This window comes from Fusarium coffeatum (assembly GCF_003316985.1).
Source record: "Fusarium coffeatum strain FIESC_28 chromosome Unknown BRIP53273_contig_411, whole genome shotgun sequence".
NCBI classification, from domain to species: domain Eukaryota; kingdom Fungi; phylum Ascomycota; class Sordariomycetes; order Hypocreales; family Nectriaceae; genus Fusarium; species Fusarium coffeatum.
Genome location: NW_022158200.1, coordinates 48,799 through 75,475, shown reverse-complemented (window position 1 = coordinate 75,475; position 26,677 = coordinate 48,799). Strand labels below are relative to the sequence as shown.

General features: G+C 48.3%; 10 protein-coding genes across 10 annotated transcripts; 6 read left to right on the top strand and 4 right to left on the bottom strand.

The window, feature by feature from the left end:
• Window positions 1-879: 879 nt before the first annotated feature.
• FIESC28_11473 (uncharacterized protein) lies at window positions 880-1,302 on the top strand (the record flags this gene model as incomplete). Its single annotated transcript, XM_031165596.1, has 1 exon — window positions 880-1,302. One exon carries the CDS (start codon window positions 880-882, stop codon window positions 1,300-1,302), a length of 423 nt encoding a protein of 140 aa, XP_031010366.1.
• A 1,122-nt stretch (window positions 1,303-2,424) lies between these two features.
• On the bottom strand, window positions 2,425-3,088 carry FIESC28_11472 (uncharacterized protein; the record flags this gene model as incomplete). The annotated part of the gene is made up of 2 exons (XM_031165595.1): window positions 2,425-2,999; window positions 3,070-3,088. 2 exons carry the CDS (start codon window positions 3,086-3,088, stop codon window positions 2,425-2,427), a joined length of 594 nt encoding a protein of 197 aa, XP_031010365.1.
• A 664-nt stretch (window positions 3,089-3,752) lies between these two features.
• Window positions 3,753-4,496, top strand: FIESC28_11471 (uncharacterized protein; the record flags this gene model as incomplete). Its single annotated transcript, XM_031165594.1, has 1 exon — window positions 3,753-4,496. One exon carries the CDS (start codon window positions 3,753-3,755, stop codon window positions 4,494-4,496), a length of 744 nt encoding a protein of 247 aa, XP_031010364.1.
• An 834-nt stretch (window positions 4,497-5,330) lies between these two features.
• Window positions 5,331-6,029, top strand: FIESC28_11470 (uncharacterized protein; the record flags this gene model as incomplete). Its single annotated transcript, XM_031165593.1, has 2 exons — window positions 5,331-5,438; window positions 5,502-6,029. 2 exons carry the CDS (start codon window positions 5,331-5,333, stop codon window positions 6,027-6,029), a joined length of 636 nt encoding a protein of 211 aa, XP_031010363.1.
• A 372-nt stretch (window positions 6,030-6,401) lies between these two features.
• FIESC28_11469 (uncharacterized protein) lies at window positions 6,402-8,693 on the bottom strand (the record flags this gene model as incomplete). Its single annotated transcript, XM_031165592.1, has 3 exons — window positions 6,402-6,452; window positions 6,507-8,239; window positions 8,474-8,693. The coding sequence occupies 3 exons, from the start codon at window positions 8,691-8,693 to the stop codon at window positions 6,402-6,404; spliced, it is 2,004 nt and encodes a 667-aa protein (XP_031010362.1).
• A 4,409-nt stretch (window positions 8,694-13,102) lies between these two features.
• Window positions 13,103-15,512, bottom strand: FIESC28_11468 (uncharacterized protein; the record flags this gene model as incomplete). The annotated part of the gene is made up of 8 exons (XM_031165591.1): window positions 13,103-13,152; window positions 13,226-13,345; window positions 13,467-13,536; window positions 13,707-13,743; window positions 14,034-14,382; window positions 14,494-14,562; window positions 14,615-15,117; window positions 15,187-15,512. The coding sequence occupies 8 exons, from the start codon at window positions 15,510-15,512 to the stop codon at window positions 13,103-13,105; spliced, it is 1,524 nt and encodes a 507-aa protein (XP_031010361.1).
• Window positions 15,513-17,839: 2,327 nt separating this feature from the next.
• Window positions 17,840-18,487, top strand: FIESC28_11467 (uncharacterized protein; the record flags this gene model as incomplete). Its single annotated transcript, XM_031165590.1, has 1 exon — window positions 17,840-18,487. The coding sequence occupies one exon, from the start codon at window positions 17,840-17,842 to the stop codon at window positions 18,485-18,487; it is 648 nt and encodes a 215-aa protein (XP_031010360.1).
• Window positions 18,488-19,704: 1,217 nt separating this feature from the next.
• On the bottom strand, window positions 19,705-21,860 carry FIESC28_11466 (uncharacterized protein; the record flags this gene model as incomplete). Its single annotated transcript, XM_031165589.1, has 2 exons — window positions 19,705-21,311; window positions 21,365-21,860. 2 exons carry the CDS (start codon window positions 21,858-21,860, stop codon window positions 19,705-19,707), a joined length of 2,103 nt encoding a protein of 700 aa, XP_031010359.1.
• A 444-nt stretch (window positions 21,861-22,304) lies between these two features.
• FIESC28_11465 (uncharacterized protein) lies at window positions 22,305-23,576 on the top strand (the record flags this gene model as incomplete). The annotated part of the gene is made up of 2 exons (XM_031165588.1): window positions 22,305-23,481; window positions 23,539-23,576. The coding sequence occupies 2 exons, from the start codon at window positions 22,305-22,307 to the stop codon at window positions 23,574-23,576; spliced, it is 1,215 nt and encodes a 404-aa protein (XP_031010358.1).
• A 518-nt stretch (window positions 23,577-24,094) lies between these two features.
• FIESC28_11464 (uncharacterized protein) lies at window positions 24,095-25,243 on the top strand (the record flags this gene model as incomplete). The annotated part of the gene is made up of 7 exons (XM_031165587.1): window positions 24,095-24,148; window positions 24,204-24,222; window positions 24,283-24,401; window positions 24,461-24,550; window positions 24,604-24,656; window positions 24,708-24,845; window positions 24,895-25,243. The coding sequence occupies 7 exons, from the start codon at window positions 24,095-24,097 to the stop codon at window positions 25,241-25,243; spliced, it is 822 nt and encodes a 273-aa protein (XP_031010357.1).
• Between the last annotated feature and the right edge of the window lie 1,434 nt (window positions 25,244-26,677).

Sequence of the window (26,677 nt, the reverse complement as noted above, 5' to 3'; positions counted from 1 at the left end):
GGGGGGGGGGGGGGGGGGGGGCAGTAAGAGCGAGAAAGAGAGCCTGAGAGAGAGAGTTCGCTTTATTCCATGTTGTTAAGGTTTTCTGGGTAGGTAGTCTTATACTGCATGTACCTAAACATCGTGATCCCAGGCACAAAACTGCCCCGTCGGCTTCGCTTTGATGCTCTTTCCTCTATCAATTACTCCCTAGTATGCATGCACGATGCTGTTGTTTTCATCATTGTCGTACGTTTTGCGGTCTAGAGTTTCTAACTGCCAAGACACTCGAGTACCTGAGTCGAGTGCCTGAGTCGAATGCCTGTAAATGGAGGAGATACGAAACAGGCTCAAGCTAGGATCGGATAGGTAGATATCTTAGAATCTGTTTAACTGGTTCTGTGCAGTCTCGATTCCAGTTCCAACTCATCGGTGTTATGATACCTACTCCCACAATGAGTTTTGTCTCGTTTTGAAGCCTATCACCAGTTTTCGGAGGTCGCTCCGCATTCTTTCAACCGCACCAACAACAAGCCGATCACTGTACTGTATGAAGTCACTTACCAGCAGCGATTTGCTTCTGATGACAGTTGTATTCGATAACGAAAAACCGGTGACTTCACTGTTCTTTCACGATTGATGCCACAAGATGTCGTTGTGATGGTTTAGGGTAGGCACAATCACCTGCAGAATAATGACGATTATGATCGCATAAAAGATGATGGTCGATGACGTAGGTCAAATAACATCATTACGAGCAAGAGGAGCTCAGGAAGCTTCCAAACTTGCCAATTGCACTACTCAATTGACAACAAGAACTCCAATCAACAAAAACATATCTCGGATTTTCAATTGTTCTCTTACTTCCACTCTACTCCCAATCACTCATCCTCCGCCATCATGTCTCTCTTCCGCACCATCATGCGCACAAGCGCAACCACCATCCGTCCCCTCCACACAACAACACGCATGCAGATGCCCTACAAGCATGACCAGGACCGCGAATCTCTCCGCCCCGTAGCAAATGAAAACTCAAAGTCTGGAACCGACGAGCAGATGGCCTCTGAGCACGCCGATATCGCCTTTGACCCGAACTCAACGCGGCCCGAAGAGGCGGCTGAGAAGACCAGGAAGAAGACCAAGTCTAAGGGCCGTGAGGGGGAGGATGCCTTGAACGCAAGCGGTGCGAACCAGGAAATCAGCAAGCCTATGGGTGATGAAAAGACTATCAAGACCAAGGGCGCTGGAGAGGAGATTTCAAAGGGAGGATCCAGTCAAGGTGGAAGTGCGCCGAAGAAGGGTGATTTGCCCAAGGCCAAGTAAGAGAAAGGGATTGTGTTAAGGCTTAGTACGGTACTGGATTGCGCATTGTATTCAAGTGATGGATTTGCCTAGGCGGGAGCAGAAGGACGACTACTTGCATAATTGACGAAAGATACAACTCGATCAATGGCGGACTGGACTTGTGAGAATTGAGCTGACACAACCCTACTAACGTCAAGTGGACATGAATGTAACTTACAACTCACTGGCATGGCTTGCAAAGATGTATCAGCCAGTGGAGAACAAGTGGCTGAACGATCATCGAAAGACTCGTTCCATTGCCAAAGGTAGTTGCTCCGCCTTACCTACGGTTGTCCTTCCCTTCCACTGGAAAGTCTGGTGTTGTCATTTTAGCTATCGCCGGAGCTCCGACCTGACCGGCCCCACATATCCGAGTTGTCGGCATTCCCTGAAAAAGCTTCTTCAGACACCGCCCCACGGCCCGACCTTGGTAGGCGTCCACTTCTTGCTGTATTGTTATTGTATTGTAGTAACTTGCCAGACCTACTGACTGATCCGCCTGAGTTGCTTCTGCCAATCTCGGTTCATAACAGAGCACTTACGCTTGGCGGTTCTCACAGGTCTGTAGCCGATTGCACAGGTAGCTTCGGAGTAAACATCCCGGTACAATAGATAGCATGCATGCGCAATGCGATGGAATGGCGATGTGGAGAGTATCATCGTTGCTTCAAGCTACAATCTCGCTCTAGGCACTACTATTTCCCTTTACGGGAGAGAAAGTCCTTATCTTGGATAGTCCTTTTGCTAGCCTGCTCTTTAGTTATTGCAGAATATAGCAACGGTGGGAGCGGTAAGCTCGCGGGACAGCGTGGAGAAGAATCCAACCGTGATTATACCAGGCGATCCTTCAAGCCATGTAAGGAATGTTCATCCGGGGGAAAGGGAGAACTTGTATCGTGTGACATGGTATGATAGTGTAGATGACTCAGACGATAAGATCCCCATATGTCGGACGGGAAAGGGTCAAGCTAGACATCCCCTCATGTCTAGATGACTTCATATTCATCGTATTCCTATTCAGCATCTCCTGAGAAAGCCAAATCCACAGTGGCTCAGACTCCGAACGCCAGACTATGCACAATGTTATTGACAAGCCGCTCTTTAGGCATACATCATGTCGCCATCCTCCTCCTCGCTATCATCCTGCACAACGGGAGCCTTCTTCTCTACTAGGTCGTGACGACATACGGGGCATGTTCCTTTACTTCGCAACCAAGGTCCAACGCACTCGAGATCGAATTGATGACCACCCTGGCACGGCAGTTCAACAACAAGACAGTATTCGTCTTCCAGGTAAGGAACCTTGCAGATGGCGCAGTCGTCGTCTTTCTTGAGCGTCTTGCGGTTTACGCGATCGAGCGAGTCGAGGAATTCTTGTGACACACCTGCCAGTCGAGTCGGAGGGTCGTTAATGTCGTCCTCGAGGTTCGTGATGAGGGACTGGAGAAACTCGCGGTTGTCTTCTGTTGGGGCGGTCGTTTGAAGTTGGTGCAGCTGTTCTTGGAGCAGGCGAAAGAGAGCGGCTGTGTCAACGGGGGTGGGCGTTGCGTGAGGGTTGTGATGAGGGGTCTGGGCGCCCGAGGGCTCGGCGATCTGATCAAGGAGCGAAAAGAAGGATGCCATGTCTACGCGACGGCCTGAGCGACGGGCTTCGGTGAACTTGACATTGTGTTCGACTGTTGAGCGGAAACTGTTAGCTACTGAGTGTAGGGATGGAAGGTTTGAGGAGGGGTTTAGTGGTGTTACCTTCGTATTGAGTAGCCATTCTGAGTAGTCTTTGTATTATTTAAGATGATGTTTGATGAAAGAACGCCTTGAGATGTTTGGTAAAGTCGATCTTGGGAGTATACGAGATGGGCCTTGGGTAGGCGACAGGATGTTGTCGTTGAACAGGTACCAGTAAGACAGACACCTAGGTAGGTAGGTACGCAGGCAGAGAAACGACGTCGCAAGTCAAAGTCGTGGGGTGCCTGGTCAATAATTTATGGAGTAAGTACCTTGGACCCCTGTTGTCCTGCCTGAGCCACAGTTGTGCAGGTGCTGTAGGTACGATTAGGTGCTGATAGGCACTGCAATACTGTAAGAGATCCGGGATGGTCCCGTCACATCCAACTGCCTACATCAATTGATGGATGCTGACAACTTCACTTACACAACTCGGCTTCATGGGTTTGACCATCAATTGAGTTTACGGAACACTCTTAACACTTGCGGTTGCTTCGTCACATGGTTGGGCAATTTAGTCCCTGCCGCTTGGGCCATGGCGTCACTCACTTACTGTCAAGCTTTTTGACGTTGATCCCTGGACGTTACTTACATCTCCCCATTTTGATACCCCATTAACTGAAACCTTCCACCTCAATTTTACAAAGTCTTTGCCTTGATACCCTGACTGTTCCTGATACCCTGCCAAACAACACCCTTATACAATGTCTTCATCAGCTGCTATCATCGGCTCTACGGGCCTTGTCGGCTCAAACATTCTCTCGATTCTACTTGCTTCTGATATTTACAGCCCTGTGCACACAATCACTCGACGCGCTCCCAAGGCAACATCATCACTGCTCAATGCGGTAGTCGACAGTGACACCACCAAGTGGGCAGACCTACTCACTGGTCTCTCTCCCAAGCCCTCTATCGTTTACTCTGCCCTCGGCACTACTCGGGCGGCGGCAGGAGGAATCCAAAATCAGTGGAAGATCGACCATGACTTGAACATTGAACTTGCAAAGGCATCCAAGGCCGCAGGTGTGTCGACATTCGTCTTCATCTCAAGCGCAGGTACACGCTCCTTCATCGGAGCCTCTTCACCTTACGGAAAGATGAAGAATGGGGTCGAAGACGCAATCAAGGAGATGGACTTTGAGCAGGCAGTGATTCTCAAGCCAGGCATGATCATGGGCGCGAGGGAGACGAGCCGTCTTGCTGAGGGCATAGCTCAGAGCGCAATCAATGGTCTTGGAAGCCTAAGTTCTGGTTTCAGAGATAGCATCGGCCAGGACGCCGATGTCATTGCCAAGGCGGCTATTAGAGCTGCGCAATTGGCAAAGGAGGGCAAGGCCCCAAGCAAGTACTGGATTCTCGAGGGAAGCGATATCATCAAGCTGGGCAGGACTGAGTGGCCGGGTGCTCAGACCACAGTTGCGGGGACCAAGACGGAAGCAACCGCATAGAAGATATAAGGGTATGACGTTGCAAGGCTTTTATTCGGTTCCCTTTAAGGGAAACGAGCAACCATGATGGCTGTCAAACAAGAGTTAAATGGACTGTACTGCAGTCACTCTGTATCTTATGGCGCATATTCGCTTAATGTTAATCCGAAATATTGTTATTGAGCTGCTTTCGTGTCGTACAGTTTCGAGAGCATCCGGTATAGTGTCGATGAATGGGAAATGTTAACTTGTTCCTGAACGCTGCATTCTTTCAGAGATATCCTGGTGTTAATAGTGCAAGTTTAATATCCTGATACAGTCCTGTTTCCAAATAGATCTCTCACTTTCCAGCGTCATCTCATAAACGGCTTGCTAAGAACTCCTCGGTTCCAGAACAGCTTATCATCAACTATTTGTACTTTTCTGTTAATCATCCAATAATCCGATGAAGCCTAAAACATCGACTGTGTGACATTAAAGTAGAAGAAGTACTAAGGTAGGTAAGCAAAGGTCTCATATCCCCCCGACCTTCGCACTTCGGCATCGACTCCCCGCCGTAGGTAGACTGACTATTCGCCCCACCATTTGTCGGATTGGATCTCATCATCAACTCAACTCCACCCCCACTTGCACTTGCACTCGCACTTTAATAATTAATCGCCGTCGACTTCTCACTCACTTGAAGACTCACCTTGTCTTACAACCACTCAGAAAGACTCAGTTACCGAGGCCCTATTCACCCTCCAGTATAGTCTCCGAGCCGAAATACTCAACTCATTCTCAGTTGACTGAAAATCAACCACCATCGAACAGCATTCTTTCTTGTATATCACTTCTGTGACCCCATTATCAATCATGTCTTCTCGCCCTTCAGTCGTCGGCCCAGACTCTGGACCCGAACCCCCGTATCCTCTTCACATGGAAGGCAAGGTCATTTCAGGTTTCGGTCGCGGGTCCAAAGAGGTAAGACTCCCTTAGTCTCGTCACTCGCCTTCTTATCTCGTCTACCTTACTAACCTCGCTCAGCTTGGCATCCCTACCGCCAACCTTCCCGTTGACGAAGCACTCACCCCCTGGATCGCAGAAATCGCTTCAGGTGTCTACTTTGGCTACGCCTCTCTCGCTCTCCCTTCGGAGCACCCCGATGTCCCCTCTTCAGCCTCATCTAATGTCGCTACCCAAAGTGGTACAGAGGACGCTCTTCTCTCCACTGAAGCTCCCGCCAACCCTCCCTTCCACATCTTCCCTATGGTCATGTCCATTGGTTACAACCCCTTCTACAAAAACAAGGTTCGCAGTGCAGAGGTTCACGTGCTACACAAGTTCACCTCAGACTTTTACGATGTGCCCATGCGCCTGCTCATTCTCGGCTTCATCCGTGAGGAGAAGGACTACAAAAGTCTAGAGGCACTCATCGAAGATATCAACTTCGATTGCGAGGTAGCAAAGAATAGTCTTGCCCGTGAGGCATGGGCCCCCGAGAAGGGCCGAGTTATCAGTGGCAAGGACGTAGGGGGCCGCTTGAATGTTCAGTGGCTCGTTCGTGATGCTTAAACACAGAATGATACGATACGTAAGGGACAAAACAGGGTAAAGAAAAGTGACTGGGAGTTAGGGATAGAACAGCAACATAGAAGAGAGAATTCTGGCTTGACGTATTGTTTATTTCAAGTTTTCCGTCTCTTAGAAACTACTTGGGTATCATTTGAAACCCCCATCTTCCTGATTGAAGAGCACCGGTCTTATTCAGCCGTGATTTAGCACATGGCCAATCCTCTAACAAAAGCACAAACTCCAGTCTTTTCTTCTCTGCCTGGTTTATTGGCCCCTCCCTCGAGGGCTAGAAAACGTCTCGCATTCGTCAAAAGACATAAACAAGAAAGAGGGAATCAACGTATTTCAAGTTTCGCCCCTAGTCATAACCGACTAAACTGCCAGTTGCTGGGGCCCTTGGTCTGGTAGATATCGTGGTAGGAACTGTCATAAAAATTAGCCTAAAGCACATGCCGAAAACATCGTCGTGTGACTTACGTTCATAATGATCATCATGGGAATGTCAAATACGTCTCGTTTGATGGTCCAGCAGTAGGTACATTCGACCTTGCCATCCCTCTCAATCCTCGAGATACCGTGCTCGCTGTCGATGCGCGTAACTCGGCTGCTAAGAATGCCTGGCTGTACGTCTTTCTGGACACCATGTTCTGGCTTCATGTCCAGGTTTTGCGATGACCGGTACTTGTTGAGTCTGCAGCTTCTTTGCACCTTACCACGGCTATCTTCAAAAGCTAGTTCCGCAAAGTCTTGGTAAAATTCGACGACGCTGTCGTCATCAAGAAGCTCGCCTAAGAACACAGGCTGGGGGCGTCCACTGCTATTGTCGAGAGTGGCCTTTTGGGGACGGGGCGTGGGCATGTCTCCTTGCGCGTTGTTGTCTGGCGTATTAGACCCATTAGTTGAGCGGCCGCTGTAGGTGTTGATATTGAGGTTTGGCTCTTTTCCAAGTAGCACCTCTTTTGTCCACCCTGTTAGCGCAATGAACTCTTTATTGACAGCAGCAACCTCGCCTGATCTTCGACACACAATCGTTGGGGCGCAGCAATGTTGCAGAAAGTCATCGTACTCGACCAATGTTCTCTGGAAGCACTTTTCCATGAAGATGAGATCCTGTCGGGTCAGGTCTTTGGTACATGATATGAACGATGGTCGGATCTCTCCAAGTGCCTTCGCAATTCTTAATAGCTTGTTACCAGGCAGGCGGTTCCGTAAAACAGCCACCATATTGTGGAAACCAGTCGTGTAAGGATAGGGCTCCTTGACACTCTCATAGATAGCGGCAGAATCTCGTTGTCGCTTGCCGAGATAGGACTTAGGGGGCGCTTTGGTAGTCTTCGGCCTGTGTCGCTGCGCGCCAGGAACATTAGGGATCCCAGCAAAATTGTGGTTAGGTGAGCCATCCATACCCGCAACTGAATGGGGACTGGCGGTGGCATCTGTACTGGGGCTGGCAAGACTTGTAGGCCCAGCTGCAATAGCATAAGCATGTGGCAGTCCGTGCTGGAGGTTTCCTTGTGCATATAGAGGCTGGTTGTTCTGGTCCATACTCGAAAAGTCGGCACCTAACATGGGATGATCAAAACCATTGCCATTGCCATTTGTGTTTCCGAAGAGAGCTGCATAAGTAGCCTCAGTTGTTGGGGTTTGTGACATTGAGTTCTCCCGCGGAGGTGTCTCGGCTCCCAGAGCCATCTTGTTAAGGATACCGAATTCCCAACCTGCGTACTGACTACCAAAATTGAGACCTTCAAGATCAAAATTGTAAAGGGCAGGATTGCTAGGGTCGAACAGGGCGTTGAAGTCCATGTTTCCAGTGGGCAATATGTTGTTCATAGGGGCATGCGCGTTGGCAATTGGAGCTTGGAAAGATGTTGGGGACGCCTGAGGGTTAAAAGGCAGGCTATCTAGGCCCACAGGAGTTTGCGCCCCGGTTGAATAGACTGGCAGAGTCGTTGTGCTTGCCTGTGAAAAGAAGTTGCTCCCGGTCGCGGATAAGTTATCCGACTGGCTCGCATTCGAATTTTGACGTTGTGCATTTGGTCTTGGAGGCGCAGGACTGGGATTAGGATTGGGGTTGTAGTTGGGACCAAGAACAGGTCGAAGAGCTTCTGGGGGAGCATCATGAAGGTATTTGGCCTTCTTTCGAACACCATCTTGGCATGCATCGGCGAGACCTCGCTTGATGCATCTCTGGCATGGTCTCTCATCTCCTAGAAAGAGGTCAGTTCGAAACCTTTTTCTTGACCTTCAAACACGATGATCTCAATGATGATCTTTCCACAGCAGTGGATTTTGGGAGGTGCACAAACAGTTCGCCAGCAAAATGCTGGCAACCAGTAAAGTGAGTCAAGGGCCGAGCTTCACACTGAGAAACAAGATGTCGCGTGATAATCACTGGCGCATGCCAGCAGACCGCTAGCATGGCCTCTGCAAAGGAGACTTACCACAAGTCAAGTGAGCTCTCTGACAAGCAAAGCACGCTCTCCGAGCCTTCTTCCTTCTCGGGCGTAGGGGATCCTTAGGGTCGTACTTCTTCTTGACCTCGGTAGTGCCCTGGTCTGCCATCTTTTCGTCGTCGTCTTTAATAAAAGTTTCCGTCTCGTCCTCGTTCTCAGACATAACATCTGAGACCTCAGCACCATTCTCCTCCATCTCGTGCGGCATGGTGTCTTAGGTTTTATATACAACGCCTGGAGACCGACGCAAGGTAATGGGACGGCTGCAGTATCCTCCTCTCAGCTTGGTCGAGCCCGAGACTTTGTTTAGGTTGGCGCGCACAAAACAGTCCGGAAATGCAGGTTCCGAATCCCAGAAACCTTTTTCTGTTTCTGTCTCCTTGTCCTCCTCTCAGGCACCTTTGCGGAACCACACTTATCCAAGACTCAGTAGTACAAGCAAGCAGGGACAGGTACGTCGTCGAATGAAATCCGCGATATGTATTATTCGCAGACAATAACCCCCACGGTGGCGCGGGAACGCGCAACAGAACCCTTCTCCTGATCTCTTTACCCGTTCGCCGATGCGTACTGCGAAGATGGCGTATGTAAGATTAGGAACAGTCTTGGATGTACGGTATGGATGCGGTAGGACTATGGCGTTGGGCGCAAACGAGGCCAGAGGGCTGTATGCAGCCGTGTCTGGAGTATCAAGTCTTAGCTAATGAGGGGACCGACAGTGATCGGTCAAGCTCGTATACTGTATGGGGCGTATTCGAATAAAGCCAATAATCTGCTTAGATATGATACGCAAAGAGGCGTTCTCGTGCAACGTATAAGCAATTAATAGTACCGTGAGTTGTAGGAGGTCGTGAGGCTGCGAGTATTGCTGGTCGTCACCGGCGGAGGCGGAGGATGTGACCGAGGCAGAAATACGATTCGAGGGTCGATATAGGATCGATGATCGTTCAACATGGAACAGTCGTAGGGGCGACTGAGGCGACACGGGAGAGGAGAGAGCGACAGCTACAGGTATGATACTGCAGGGTGAGGAAGCGGATGATGACGAAGAGAAAAGAAATGGATGCAGCTACCCGCGGGCCATGAGGAGTGGCTGCACCCAGTAGTAGAGCTGGAGTAGCCAATCTGAGAAGCAACGCGCACTACAGTGACGGTAGCAGCTCACACAACGTCGGCGACTGTCGAAGTAGAAGCAGGCTGTGGTGAAAGTGTAGTCAGAGGTAGACGTAGCGTCGTGCAAAGATGCGGCATGCGAAGTAGGTAGGTAGGTAGGCAAGACGAATGCGAAGCGAAGCGCGGCACAGAGAGATGGAATCGCGATAGTGTAAAGATGAAGAGAAAGGATATAATTGAATTGGGTAAAGTCGAACGAGGCAATTCGCAGACTAAGTCATAAGCAATGACTGGTCCAATTCGAGATCAGTAGGTAAGAATCCATAGAGAGAACCTACCCATGGAACCCAGTCAGTCACTGTTGCAACATAGCACAGGGCAGCACAGCTCTCAGGTCAGGCGACAGCGGGTTGGCCCCCAGTAATAGAATTGTGGGGTTTTTGGTGGTTGGTGAAAATTGATGGATGCGCCACTAGAACAGCTCAACGACCAAACACACATAAAGGCTTTAAGGTACTGGACGAAATTGATGCAACCTGGATATGTACAATAGGTATCTACTACTATGTAATATATGTATGCTGTAGAAACTGAACTCGATACACTTCAATGCTAGGGGAAAAAGTACCTGATATGGAATCAAGCATGTAGTGCAGGTGCAAGCAACCAAGTGGATTGGATCAGGGAATAGGTACATGGTAAGTTAGAAAAGAATGGATGTTTGTTTGCAAATGTGCCTATCAAGATACCTGCAGAAGATGGTCAAATCTTACCTAGGTTCCATTTCCCTCTAGCACCCTGTACTCCTCAGTATAGGATAGCCAAGGCAGATAGATGTACCTAGGTACGTGCCATAGTATGCATGTGCAAATGTAGACAGTCTACGGATACGGATAGCTACAATCTCGTGAGCTGAGACCTTGCGGATGAATCAATAACCGTAACTATGGATATGTAAGGTAGGTCCTCTCTTTCACGTAACCTCACACAGGGTGGGTAATTGTCTGCCCAATTTCCAAGTAAACATTCTAATCAATACAACCTTACATGACAAGGGTATCAACGGTGGTCAATTGACTGAGTTTGGGGACTATTACATACAACAATGCGCCCAACAGACTGATCATCATGAAAGATTTTACATATCCTACGTTCGTTCAGTTCAAGTGGATTTGATAGACTAATATTGGATTCATGGCTGATACTTCCATATACTGTAATGCAATGTAAGAGGTACTATGTAGGTACCTTGATGTTTATGCCTCGACAAGCCGAGGATTAGGGAGTCCATGTCCCTAATCAAGTCACCAAAATAAAGAGCCCAATCAAAGTCAAACTTTTGATTGCGGGGTTCTACTACTGTAAAACAGTGGAGTGACTGGGGGGAAATCCCAGGCTGTCCATTGGTCCGACGATGGCTTCTTATTTGTAACTTGAAAGTCCATCGCAAAATTAGATGGAATTTTTCATCTTTTTTCCCCCCCTCCCTTCCTTGTATGAGGTTGGGGTTCATTAGTTAGTTATCCTGACTCAATACTCGTTGTAGCGGTCAGAAAGAATGGAGCTGAATATGTAATTCTCCTTGGACTTGCTATGCCCCTACAAGCAATAGTCTCGATCCAGCTCCATCTAACAAGGTCCCGCTGAGCCGCCAAAAACGTTCCATTGATCCATTGATCCATTCATTGTTGTGTTCTCAGCCACCCTTACATGTAGTTAGCTTAGGCGGACAAGGAGATCCTAAATCTTCAGTGTTGGTCAGAGTGATATTCGTACATAGTACCTCTTCAGTGACAAGGGTCTCGGGCTGCCAGACAATCTTTGCCCTTCCCTGAAGCAGAGAGACGGTTGATGTTTTACTGATACATACATATAGTAGTCAGCTAAAGAGAGCTGGAGAGGTACCGAAGCACCCCTGCCCCGGCGACTGTCACCGACAGGCCGGTGTGGGACCGCCGATGTGCGCAAGGTACCCGAAACAGTAAGAGGTCTTTAGCATGATACTTTTGTGCATCAACAGCTGAACTTGAATCGATTGCCCACTCCAGTAACTTTAAGAGATCTTCTTCAACTTTCACCAACATTTTCAAGTACCCGGTCGGTCGTCCGGAGCGCGGGCCTATGCCGAGTCCGGATGCCGGAGGTCAAAGGTGGGGTTAATTACCAAGGTAGGCGGAGGCGGAAACGGAAGGCCGCCGAGATATTCTCAATCCTGTTAGCCTGTCTGATGTTTTACAGTAGGACTTGGTATCCAGGGTACTTTATTGGATCCCAGATACCCGGGGATCGTTAACCGACGCTTCACCTCGGTGACCGAGCAATCTATCCTATCTCGCATCATGCCAAGATATGTTTATAGAATCGCAACATTTGACCTGTAGCAAGCAGTAAGTAACCGCGTGGACAGATGATCAATATCAATTCCAAGTGATTCAGTTGGCCGCCATCACATTAATTTGTCTTGCTCGGCAGATCCCAGTTCTAGGACGGATATTGCTCCTCTTTCTTTGCTTTTGCGGCTGCAACCTGCACGACAATGACAGCCAAACCCAAACCCAAAGCCCCTAGAAAATCCCTTCCTCTCCTGCTGGGCCGCTATTGCTTTCTTCAGCGGGTAGAAGCATGCGCTGTGTCATCTGGTTGGAGGACATGTCATGATCCATGCCGCTGGCCGAAAATCTGGAGTCGAGGCTGCGATAGCCGAGGAATCATGGGGGCCTGCATTCGTATGTTCCTGTTCTGTAAAACCTGAAGAGGCTGAGACACCCTTGTCCGTCTTGAATATGTTCTTCACACCAAACTTGTGGTTGGTTCATCGTGCGCCTCAGTAGACGAAGTTCAGTGTTAAAGCTATCAGCTGAAAGAAACATCTAAGACTGTGACAAGCATGGCCTTGCCAGCAGTCTGTCAGGTTTTAAACGTATGATGCGTTGATCTGACCTATTCAGGAAGTTGATCGCTAAGCAATTGGACGTGATCAGCTCATCCTGTTATATTTGGCTATAGGATACTGTAGCTGTCTGGTTATCAATACTCTTCTACGTGCCACTACTCTTATCTCCACACTTGCCCCTGCGTAGGTAGACTAGAGTAGAGTTGATCTTTGCAAATCGGTCTTGCTACCCCATAGACTAAACTGAATCTTGGTTTTATTAGGTTAGGAGAGTTGAGCGGCAGGGCACCCTGAGCCTTTGCCTGGTGTTCCCAATCAACTTATCCAGTATACGAAATTTCCCTTTCCTCATGAATCTCTACCAGCGTAGAACTCATATTAGTTTCATACAGTTCTCTGCATTAAGAATTTACTCAGAAAAACATAACGCTTGATCCTTCAAGACCCATGTATAAGGGCTACCGTAGACTGGCGTTTCCTGTACAACCGGTGATCAACAAGTAAGCCACTCATTTATCTGCTATCAACGCCTTTCAATGACTAGAAACACCTTTCTGTGTAAGTTGATCCTGTAAATTCTTTCCATTTCTGTATTCTGTATATATGGTCTCTCAGTGGCTATCCATTGGTGCGGGAACACGGATGAAGCCATCACTCGAAGCTGCAGACACAATCATCAAAGTCACATTGTTCTCAGGAAGTGGCAAATCGACTACTGGCCCTGATCCTCTTACCGTAACGGAAGAAAAGATAGGGGAAGGGCATCATGAAGACCGTTAGAAATGCCAATAGGGTCGATGCCCAGTGATTGTTGAGTTTCTTATACATCTGGTTGCCAAATAGCGGAAAGGCAGCTGTAAAACATGAAATCAGCCCTGAAATCCAAGCCATATCATGCAATCACCTGTAGAGATAGTCTGCTACAGTAACTAACAGCACGGAATGAGAAGGGAGAGTAGTATGCCAGCTACTTACCAGCAAAGGCACAACGCACAAAGGCATTCGCAGCCAAGGCACTCGCAGCGTACTGCGGATACGCATCAACCTATTTTGTCCAGGGTCAGCATTACTCGAATATGGCACAAGCACAACATAGTCCTGTCCTGTCTTGTCATGACACTAGTTGATATACCAACCCATGCAAAGAGCAGTGAAACGTACGGTGAGTCTGTCACAGGCTCTATACAACCAGGGAAAGAAGAGGATGCAACTTACAAGAAATGTAAAGACTCCGCTAAACACAAGAAGGATTCTATATAAGGATCAAACGGTCAGCTGCAGCTCTTCGAGGCACAAGTTCAGGGGATACGAGATTCAAGAGGCATTACCAAGCGATGACAAAGATCAACATGGCTTTTGTCTGGCTTCTCTATGTGCGGGCGCGATCCCGCGAGTTCGGTTCCTGTCTCAGTCACAGTGTTCAAGACACTTGCACGACTGAGAGAAGCCTCTTGGGTATGACAGCACAAACCCTGGTTCTCCCCGTATCGCGCCTCTTTGAGGCCTTCCAATTGTTTATGACGATGATATCACTTGACTTACCCGGCTCCAAAGATGGCTGATCCAATAATGGGTACAATCCAGTGCACCCACGGATAACATGACCAGCCGAAGATGAAGATGCCAACAGGTACGATGAGTGACCCCACGATCGCTGGTGGGAGTCTGAATTCGGGCTGGCTGATCCCCTGAATGTCTGTTTCTGAGCTTAGCTTGAGTATAAGGCTACTTCTGATGCGGTGCCACACGGGGTCGAGTCCTGCTGCTGCTATCATGCCCACGAGAATGCCGAGAAAGGAGAGTCCGACTTGCCAAAGGTTGAAACCGTAGAGTCTACCAAAGACAAGAGGAAAGGCTCCGAAGAATAGATAGAGTATACCAAGCAGTATAGCTGTGAAGATGCACAGGTTAAGACACATGGGTTCGAAGATAAGAAGCTGAAAGGGGCGTAGGAGAGATCATCCGATCGCGCCAATGGCTGACTTTTGAGTCTTTTCTGTACGAGCTTTCCATCTCTCGTCGCCTGTTTTCTTTCGAATTTGCCTTGCTTTGTTCCTGAGTACAATGGGATCTAGTCCATGTCAGTTGATACCAGCCACTATGTTGGTCAAGTCAAAACTTACGATATGTCTCAGGGACCAAGATGAAGATTGCCATCCACAAAACACCAGCCCATATCAGGAGTGTCCAATGTGTCCATCTCCAGTCAGCATTATGATTGATGAAACCTCCAATAAGAGGTCCGATAGAGGGACCGACAAAGGGTGCCATCGAGAACATCAACATTGGCGCCTGGATCTGGTCAGCCGTGAAGAGGTCTCCAACAGTGCCACCAGAAACAGCGAGAAATGCGCTGCCTGAGAATCCATCGAGGAAACGGCTGACGATGATGGTCTCGATGTTCTGAGCCACAGCCTGAGGAATGATACAGATAAAGTACATAGACCAAGAGACAATGTAAATGGGCCTTCGACCATAGAATTCACTCATGGGACCGAGAAACATGGGTCCAAGGCCAATTCCTAGGACAAAGGTGGACAGACCAAGGATCGATATCTCTCGCGAGTTGCCAAACTCGACTTCCATTTGCTCATACGTGGATGTATAGATGGAACTTGCGGCAGTTCTGGTTGTCGCTTTAGTTTAGTTAACCAGTAACTTAGTAGATACACACTGACTACAGTATAGTACTTACACGCATAGACTTGCAGACGAAACAATAAAAACAATCATCCACTTCTTCACCTGGACAAACTTGCGCGGGCACCAGGGATCACTGTCGCCGTTTTCCCAACCGACTTCAAAGGGATCCTTTTCCAGCTGATTATCATCGTCCGACTCTTGGTGAGGATTGCAGCTGTAGCCATTTTGAGATTGGCAGCGAGAAAGGTTGCTAGTTGCTCTTGAGCGAGTTCGTGTGACTTGTGGTGTTTCTAATCGAATGGGTGAAAAGGTTGTTTCGTTGGACCCTGGGCTAAGAGTTCCTTCGTCTGTTGATATCTTTTCAACGTCACGATCCATTATCATCAATGGTGTTTCGAGATATTATCGACGCAAACAAGTGATATATCCAGGGTAAAGATAGGCTGATATTGAATATCGTGCCAAGAGCAATCTTCCCAACCATTGCGATCCTCGTAGTCTTTATATATTCGTCTCAAACGAGTTCCGCATGATACGTTGCAACCAACTTCTTCAATTCTTCACCACTACAAAGACGGCACTCGCTCAGAAGACATCACGTACAGGACCTCAAAACTCAACCCATTTTGTCATTGCTGACCAACAAAACCTGGAAACGTTTCTCACGAATCCAATCAACAACGCGAAAGCGGCCGCTGTGGCTTGCTTATGGAAGAGAAGCCAACGCCGTATAGCGTATTTACGAATCCTATAGTGATGGATTTGAGGGTGTTATATAAGCTTCATTCTTAGGTTTTCACGACAATCACTTCTTCAGAAAGCTAGCATGATTTGTATCTTGCTGAGTGGCGCTGGCTACTGTACAAGAATCGGACTTTTATTGATATTGACCCGGATTTCTTGTTGGGAATGAACAATAAACCCGACTGTCGGCCTTTTCTTCTTTTTGTCTGTCTGTTTGTTTTTGTCCCTGCCTTGGTACCTAGTCTGATAGACAAGACTTGGATGGGAACACAGGAAGCGCAAAGAGGCAACAGAACGAGAAGACAATAATTGTTATTTCCCCGCACTCCAGGACTTGAGAGATAATTGACAGTAAAGTAGTCTGTACAAGAACAAATGCCCTGGTTGCACTTGTATCTCGGTAATATTTACTTGCTGGGGTTGCATGATTATGTATCGCGCTAACATTGGTCATCCTCATGATATCGAATAAGACACTCTTTACTACCCTGCAAGTCCCGGTTATTCTTCACATGCCTGTCAACTTCAGTCTGTGACTCCTCAAATAAACAAGATGTTGTTAATTCCAGTCGGCGAATCAGCGTAAGGAAACTCTCTCGTATCATGGTGCAGAGCTCGCACTTGAGTCTTGACCAATTGGTAACTACTGTACTTGGCATCTTCCAACAGATTTGATAGGACAGCTAAGACGACATGCGTGAATGGCGTCATTCAGTTCCATCTGTAGTGTAGGATTGCGGGCGCTGGTGGTGGAGGGTCGTAACTTGTACAACAACCCATCAGTCACAGCTCGGTCAGCAGGACGATAAACATGTTTCCCTGTACCAGAAGTGGTTTGTTGGGACTGCAGGGTAAGCCGGTCCCTTCGTGCAGTAGTCGTAGTTAACGAGAACAGATGCAATTAAAGAGTCATGAGAGAGGGTGCTGCGTCGCATGAGATAGTCCAAAGGTATCAAGACAGCCATGAGCTCCAAAAACACATGATAGTTCTAACAACCTATCTTCTACCATGAAAATGAGTTGCAACTCAGAGACGCGCCCCCAAGAGACAAAATCCTGCAGCTGCACTGCCCTGTAGAACGAGAACAGGGCAAAAGTTCTGCAGCCCTGCAACTGCATAAAATAATTCTCGCAACGGACGCACTCATGATGCGCCCGCCACCAACTAGAGGCTCAACTGGGTGACCTGGATTGAGTCCTATTGGATTCTCCCAAAGTCAGTGTTTATTTCCTTGTGATAATCGACCTATCTTTCGGTAAATTGAGTTGTTGCGATCATGCACAAGTTTATCGTCTTGGTGGTGTAAAGAATATCACCAGTACTTAGCAGAGAAAGTCGCCGCAATTGACAGATATGCTTTCCGAGGATAAAAAGCACTCACAGTACCACTCAATTCAGCAGTATTGCCGTCAATTGACCCAGTTGGCCAAGAGTTCTCGGCTGATCATAACCGTCAACGTTGCGTTGCGTTGCGTTACCTTTGCATTCAACACCACTACAACCACCATAAACATGATGGTTTCTTTTTGACAACCCCCGTTTTCTCTGACGAAAACCTATTATTATCAGTATTGCTACTACATCCCTACTAGATCCAGGTAAATTCTACAGCACAGTACAGACCATTACTGACTTTATTTAGTCCAATCTACTACCTCGGATCACTACTTTGGGCTACGCCGGGTCGCAACCGCCAATTGTTTCTCATTCAGAAGCACGCCCAAACGTCATCTCGGGATATCTTGGACGCGGGGAGAGACGAGGGGAAACAAAGACGAGACGCGGGGTTTTGAACGATCTAGTTTTGTTTATAAAAGGGGCATATCTTCTCCTCAAAGTTGTTGAGACTACAACTCTTCAACCCATCCCATTTCAACCCTTTAGACTACTCTACTTTGGTTTCAACACAAACAATCCCTCCCTCTCTACCTTAAAATATCCCCTTTCCTCATTCAACATCATGTCTTCCCAGGCCACTGCCCAATACTTCCCCAAGATCTACTCCCTCACCTCTGTTGATCATGCTCGCTCCGTCTACGATGAGTGGGCAAAGACATACAACGAGGAGATCACAGGCAAGGGCCAAGACTATGTCGGTCCTGCCATTGCCGCTGCCTACGTCCCTCAAGCCCTAGGAACTCCCACCATCAACCCAGATGTCGAGATCCTTGACGCTGGTTGTGGAACTGGTCTCGTCGGCGTCTTCCTTGCTCGTTTGGGCTCGAAGAAGCTTGACGGTGTCGACCTGAGCCCCGGCATGCTTGATGAAGCTCGCACTACAGGAGCATACCGCAACCTGGATGTTTGCGACTTGTCTCGCCCCTTGCCCGCAAAGAATGACTCTTATGATGTCGTGACGTGTGTCGGCACCCTGACTCAGTCTCACGTTGGTCCCGAGGCTATCAGTGAGTTCGTGCGTGTCGTGAAGCCCGGAGGCTACATCGTGGCTACTGTCATCCGTGAGATCTGGCAGACCGGAGGCTACGAGAGCCACGTGAAGAGCCTTGCTGAGCAGAACAAGGTCAAGGTTCTCTCCGCTGAAGTTCAGGACTACCGAAGGGGAGCCGGAGCCCAGGCTTACTACCTCGTCCTGCAAGTGTCTGCTTGAGTACCTCGCTTGAAAAGTGACTCGCTGTTGGTGACGCTGATGGTGATTCTGATGGTGATTCTGATGGTGATTCTGACGATGATGATCATGATGATGATGCTACGTGTGTGGTTGGTTTTCGACCTATATTTCCCCCATTTCGACAAAAACAATACAAAACTTCCCCCTTCACACCAAAGCCTATTGGAGAAGAGTATACATATCGACACTGGTATGAGAGACGCAGACCAACAAAGAAAATGGCCGTGATTCTGTGAACTACGACTGAGAGTGTTCGTGATTTGGATTTTGGTTCTGACACATTTAACTTGACATGGACCATTACCATCTAATCTCATAGTACCTGCAGTTACATTCTTCGCCAACACATGCAGGATAAATAAAGCAAAATATGTGTACCCTGGATGATTACATGAATGACTTCAGACGTGATGTGCTGTCCTAGTAGATACTTTCGTTGTACGCTGCATCGATAACATACGTCGTGACCCTTGTACGCTCCTTGTTCATAGTGTTTTGATAACGGCGATTACCTGTATACAGTATTGCTTAGATCGGGGTCCAGGTAGTCTGCTTCAGTTTTCTCCCATTGAGATGACATATAAATATAACAAAAGACGTATATCCTCTTATCCTCCAGAATCATCAGCTGGACAACAATGTTGGATGTGATACAGCTTCTACTTCCCAGCATCCCCTTTAAAGAACTATCAGTAGGAGTGCAGTTCCCAACGTCGTCCTTGTCTATGAGTGGCTTATATCTTAGCTAAGTCTTGCCTCATCAGGATATATCGACAGAGCTATCTCGACTATTCACCGAATCATAAAACAGGTCACATCATAGATCCGTGCTATTCCCAACACCCAATCGGCGGTTGTCGGTCGGCTCATGAGAAATGAGACATGCTGTAATTGCTGTATATGTGACTTGGGTGTTCGCTTCTATGAGGTGCATGTTCCTCACTGAGGCATGTTAGGCATCGCACATCGTGGAAACTCGTTTCCTTGATTCATATTATCTATCTATCTACCATATAACAATGTACTTACTGTACCTCGACCATAAATACGTTCAATCAGTCGCTTCATCAAAGCCTCTGTTTACTGGCTGAACATGCTTGCTCTATATATCAATCCCAAAGAATCGTCAACGCCAAAAACAATCGCAACCATATACCCATAATCCTCACCGTGTACCCATGATAAAACCCCTTTGTCTAAAGATACTCTGGCAAGCCCATCTTCTCAAAGTCGGGAACGTCTTTGTCGCAGTTGAAATCACGATCCCAGGGCTTCTCGGGCAGTACGCCAGCCTTAAGACCCGCCTCGTAACTCCATTGATGGTTATTCTCCGTTTTCCAGGTCCAGTACCACCATCCCCAGCCCTTCTCGAAACTATGCATTTGCGCTTCGGCAAACATCTTGAGGAACTTCTTATACTCGTCACTCCAGTCGCTAGGATCAGCATTGGCGCCGCGGCAGGAACATTTGTCGTCCTTGGTAGGACATCGAGGTTCCAAAATGGACGAGTCCTTGTTTCCTGTATCGTATGTACCCTCCCAGCGAGTACCCCAGCCAACTCCAGTAAGGAACTTTGCGCAGTCTGTGTCGGCTTGAGACCACTCGGCAAAGATGGTAGGACCGTATCCCGTGGAACGATCCATGCTGATCTCGGCCTGCTCAGTCCAGCCTTTGCAGGCATACTCAACCTTCTTCTTGTGTGTGAAGTCGATCTGGTTCTCGTTAAAGATGACATACTGATGGACATCTAGGACCATATCATCGTAGCCAGTCATCAAGCCCTGCCAGTTTTCGAGTCCCATAAATCCATCTCCAAAGACCACAAGTGCTTTAACGCCGTTCTTGCGCACAATCTTATATGCATCTTCTGTCCACTGGACCACGTCGCTTGTTTTCAGACTCGTCATTCGGGGTTCATTGGCGAGACCGTAGTGAGTAATTATGTTCTTGTAGCGGGGTTGGGCGAAGAACTTGGACAGTCGTTCGTGAATCTCGAGCGCTCGCTTTGCATTCTCGCTGCCATCTTTTCCGTCCAACCACCCTATAGAACCCCATCGGCCACTGTGGTTCCATCCGTTTTGACTGCCAGGAATACCGTGTAGGTCCAGGTTGACTCGTAACCCGTACTTGCGGCACCACTCGATGGCACGCAGAAGGTATCGCCAGGATGTTCGGTACACGTAAGGATCGCCATCATAGACCTCGACGGCCCAGTAGTTGAAACCAATACGGACGTGATCCAGACCTGCTGCTTGTATGTCCTTAAAGGTTTGCTCTGTGATGAACGATGCGTAGTGTTTCTCCAGTGTCTTTCCTGCTTCAGAGCCTAGTTTCTCGGACAGTGTCCACTCATCGATGATGCCCTCCTTCGTGTCGTAATTGAAAAGAGATGGTGAGATGAAAGGTTCCAGATAAAGCCATCCACCAATGCACACACCACGAGCAGGCTTTTTGCCATAAGAGCCCCAAGGCTTGTTCAGCGGAGGCACATTCTCGTTGGCTTGAGCTGAGTCGTCCCAATCATCATAGAGACCCATGATCGGCAGGTTTCCAACCATTTCGTCTGTGAATGTGAGGTTGAAGTCGGTTGTTGATTTCCATGTCCAGGGGTCGAGATATGTGTTCCGCCACTTCTCGGGTATTTTCGACCGGTCCATCCCATCCAAATCTGAAGTATCCTCGGTTGTATCGTCTGAGCTATCGCTGCTGTCACCGCCTCCTCCACCGCCTTTCTTCTTACTGACAACAACTGCTACCACAATGATGATAAGCAGGACGACAGCGCTCACACCAAGTGCAATCCCTAACGTTACAGATTAGTACAAACTCAGTAGCTGGATCACCAAGGTAACTTACAAAGCTTCTTCTTGCTCTTCTTTGGTGGTTTTGATAGGTAGAAGTCCTTCTCCTTGTCAATAGTATCGACGCTTCCCCCACCGCCTCTTAGATGCGCCCTCGATTGTCCCTCTTCCATAACGGCTCCGCTCACAACTCTCTTCTTCTTGCTCCTGCCATGAGTTCGCGGCTTCTCGGGATCTCGATCTCTTCTTCGGTGTTCATCACGTCGTCGTTCTGGTCTTCGGGACTCGTCTCTATAGTCTCGACTTGCGCGTTCACTTCGTTTCTTTTGACGCGCATTCTCTCTTTCGAGGTCTGCTAAAGCGTGTGATGATAATGTCCTCGAACTTCTATCCCGAGTGTCCTCAGACCCGGAAGCTGGTCGTCGCGATCCTGATTTCCTCTTTCGTTGGTCATCTCGTCGTCGGCTTCTATCCCGATCTCCTTCTCTGTCTCTGTCTCGTTCCCTAGGTCGGTGTGAGCGGGGGGGCCGCGATGAGTCTCGCGCAGGCATTTTGAGACCTGTAACGGTGTGGCTGGTATGCAACCTCTACAGGAATGAGATTTTAGCGAAGATCACTGCTTTTAGTCGAGAGATACCTTGCCAAGTGACGCCATACCTGGAACCTGTTTGTTTAGCGTGCCGTTGACAGGACAACAATCTCTTATCTTATCAGTCGTGTCTACAGTAGGCAGTACCTAACAGTACGGCATTAGCATGCGATAAAAGCCGCCAGCTCCCGGGGAACCCGCAGCAAGCCGAGTTTGACATCACCTTCGCCGAGGAACACAATCAATAAGCCCCCTTCGGTTGGCTTTGGATATCTAAGGTATAACGAACGGCCTGTTGCATTTCCGGCTGCCACTGCAGTGTTATGCCGTTCGAATTGAATTTATTGTCGTCCACCTTTTGCCATTGACTCCAACCTGTGAACATTGACATTGCCCAACTATCACCATGAAGCACTGTGTTATCCACCAATTCAAGAGAGCGCACGTCGTCAACTCTCGGTCGACTGCTCGGCTCTCACTTGCCTTGCCTGTAGGACGACGAAGTTACTCGACGCATCCCCCCAATGCCAGGCTAAACCTGCCCGTCGACTACGGCACGACGCCCCTCCTCGCGCATAGCTCTCAGACAGCTCTAAGTCACAAGGAGCTTCCTGAGAATATTCGTAATGGTCCGACAAAGAAGATGAACCTATTCCAAGCCATAAACGATGCTATGGGTATCTCTCTTGCCGAGGACGAATCCGTCGTCATTTTCGGAGAGGATGTCGCATTTGGTGGTGTCTTCAGATGTACTATGAACTTGGCTGAAACCCATGGTGCCGAGAGAGTATTCAACACTCCTCTCACAGAGCAAGGCATTATGGGTTTCGGTATTGGTCTTGCTGCTGAGGGAATGCGGCCTATTGCCGAAATCCAGTTTGCCGACTATGTCTACCCAGCATTTGACCAATTGGTTAACGAGGCAGCCAAGTTCAGGTATCGCGATGGATCCTGCGGCCGCAGTGTTGGTGGCTTAACTGTTCGAATGCCCTGCGGTGGTGTCGGTCATGGTGCTCTCTACCATTCACAATCTCCCGAGAGTTTGTTTACACATATTCCCGGACTGAAAGTTATAATGCCAAGGTCACCTGCCCAAGCCAAAGGTCTTCTCTTGGCAGCTATCCGTAGCAACGACCCCTGTGTTTTCATGGAACCCAAGATCCTATACCGCGCGGCTGTCGAACAAGTACCCACTGGATCATACGAACTCCCGTTATCAAAAGCCGAAATTCTGAAGGAGGGCAAGGATGTCACCATTGTTTCCTATGGCCAACCTCTGTACCTTTGCTACAACGCTATCAAGCAGGCAGAGCAGGACCTAGGTATTTCCATTGAGTTGATCGATCTGCGAACTTTATACCCATGGGATAAGCAGACTGTTCTCCAGAGTGTCCGTAAGACAGGCCGAGTTATGGTTGTCCACGAGGCTATGGTAAACGCAGGTATTGGTGCTGAAGTTGCCGCTACTATTCAAGAGGACCACGACACTTTCTTGAGATTGGAGGCACCTGTTGCACGAGTTGCAGGATGGAGCATCCACCAGCCCCTCCTATACGAAAGGTTTAACCTTCCCGATGTTGCGAGTAAGTGACTAAAGAGAATGAATGCCCTAGATGACCCAAGCTGACTGAACCCTTTAGGAATTTATGATAATATCAAGAGGTTGTTGGATTACTGAGTCAGTGTAGAAATAGATACTTAGCAAGTGGAGGTATGAGGCATGAGATATGTCATGGCAAATGAATAGAGCTCTACAGATTAGAGACTCGATTAGGTTCCATATTAATACAATTGTTTAACGAACATAACCAAGTTTGGAATACTGGTATGGTGTAGACTATGAGCCCCCAGTGGTGCTTGTCTGGTGCTTGCGTAGGTGGCCTCAGTCACAGAATAAGATTAGAATTGAATAGCAGTAAACTTCGAATGTCTATAACAAGAATTGCTCGCCAAGTGCCATGTTCGAGATGGGATGTATTGAGGTGCTTATAGATATGCACCCCACTAACATCCATGGACCCAACCCAGCATCATTGCTCCACCCAAGCTACCTATACAGCCCCGCCTCCCCTTGATTGTGGCCCATGCAGTACCTCAAGAACTCCACGCTGTGAGCCTCAGACGCCATACATACCCCGTCACGTCACGTCGCTTGCGCTTGTTATTTGTTCGCGGCGCATTCAATCTCTCTACAAAATGTCCGATCTCGAAACCGTTTCTTCCTTCGTAGAGGGAGCTCCTCCGGGAGAGGTACGTCTCTAGGTCGTTGGCTCCTCTGGAGCATCATCAGCTAACGGATATACAGCTTGCCGACGTTATCGCAGGTATCCGTTGACCAAGACACCGCTGCATAGACATGCATAATACTGACGCGGACTCTTCAGATATCAAGTCGCTGACCCTCGACTCCAACCCTGATATCGTTAACAGCCTTGGACCCGCCTTCGAGAAGTACAACGAGGAGCAGTTTGTTACGGTGAAACTGCCCGGCAGCAGCCAACCAGTGGGTGACAAGCAGATACAGACAATTCAAGAGGTCCGAGGACTGATAAGGCGCCATAGGTCATTATTAGCTCTCACAACTCCCTCGGAGACGGTCGATACTACGATGTTGAGAGCTCTTCCAGCTTTGCCTTCGACCATACCACGCAGGTAAGCTGCTTACGGTTGTATGGATTAAAAAAAGGTCCCTGACAAGTAAACAGAAAGCTAGCGCTGTTCAGAGCCACGTGTTGGAGGGAGCTCAAGCGGATCTTGTGTAAGTTGACTCGACTTGAACATCTGATGCACAACACTGATACTATGGTAGGAACTCCATCCTCAAAAGCCTCGGCTCTTACGTCGACGAGCACTTTGCCAACGCCGCGCACGGCGTCTACCCCATTGAGTCGGACTCTAAGATTGCCATCGTTATTGTAGGCAACAAATACAGCCCTAACAACTTCTGGTAAACTCTATCAGGCCAACTGATAGCAACTGAAGCTAATGCATCACAGGAACGGACGCTGGCGGTCGCTCTACATTCTGGACCCCTCATCCGGAGCTCTCGAGGGTTCTCTCAAGGTTGATGTTCACTACTACGAGGACGGAAACGTTCGTCTCCTGACCAATAAGCCTGTCTCCAGCACCATCTCCTCCGCCAACGGTGCGGGCATCGTTAGAGAGATCTCGACAACAGAGAAGAAGTACCAGGAGGAGCTGAACAAGGGTTTCGTGAGCCTCAGTGAAGGCGCGTTCAAGGGTCTGCGACGACAACTGCCTGTAACGAGACAGAAGATCGAGTGGGACCGCGTGACAAGCTACCGCCTAGGCCAGGATATTGGCGGCGGCAGCTCGAGGCGATAGAGCATGATTTTTAGTAGCGCATGAATTTGAAAGATAGACTTGGGCAGGGGGATGCGTAGAGTAGAAGTGAAGGATTGATGTATAGTCTAGCTCGAACGGCATGGCCTACCTAGTCTTGGTGGTTAAACCAGGTACATGAGCCTCCATAGTGCGCAGGCTCGGTAGTTGATTATCTCGATAATCAAAGATAATCAAAGGGCCTTTGAGTGATATTGGTCAAAACATACCTAGTGTTACTCTATAAACTGCTAAGCATCCAATCCTGGGCATGTCACGTAGAAACACATAGAATGCTTCTAGCTTCATGCACGATTTGCAGCTATCAAACCGTGTTTGTCATGTTGATGCTAGTGAGTAAAGACGTTCTAAGTGACAGTATCGGGTATACATGACCGATCATGTAATGCCACTAAGACAGTAGCCGTATGATCAAGGTTGTTGGCCTTGGAAGACTCAAACTGCAGATATGTATAGAGAGGCCCTTGGGATTGTGCGGCGCAGTGTTACTAAGACGGTTCGAGATTATCACTTTTGACTTCAGCTTTAGAGTTGATAGGTATGACTCCACAGAAAGTTTTGGAAGAAACCCATTTTCCTGGCGTATTTAACTATCTTGCATGATACATAAAGTGATAAACTACAATAGGGAAAGTGGGTGAGATTTCTCCCTCGGGATCCCGGAAATCGGTATCTGTGCCGGGTGCTGTCACTGATGTTGGTATTGGTAGGGAGGTTACTTACTGTACAGGTATGACGAGTGACAAGGCAACTTGTAAATCAGAATGTCAGTGTGGGAGGAATACTACAGTCAGTCATCATGATCCTCGGATCGGTCATGGGCAGCTCGGCATATTATCCGGCTATGTTTTTTCTCGCTTGAAATGGCTTAAGGAGGCAATTTCCTCCCTGAGGCTTGTGAGTAGGTACCTACTAAGGTAGGTACAGTAGGTACTGTATGAATCAGAGTCCAAGTCACCTCAGGGTCGGAATTAGAACTGATGACATGACCGACCCCGCCCGGTAGACGGAGGATAGGTCCGTATTTTAGGTATGGCCTAAGATAAATTGTTCGTGGGCAGTGTTTTGAGATGCGGGGAAGATGATATGTAGATGGTCTATCAGTATGTATGGATACAGAGTTATCGGGCTCGGAAAGGGAAAACACAGCGAACAACCTAATCTGCCGAAGTCGCAGATCATGAGTTCGGTGCTTTCTTTAAGTTTTCCCCGAAGCATTCCTTAGGTACCTAGGTAGCTAGATAGATAGATAGACAGGAAGGTAAGTATTCGTTTACTTCCATCAAGAATCATAAAACATCCGACGTCTCTTTGTCATTTATGCAAGTACGGATATTCCATCCTTCAATGAATGGAAATGACGGTGTGGTTCCGACCCGGGGGTAAGGACAGATGGCGCCGTATTCGTATGTGCAA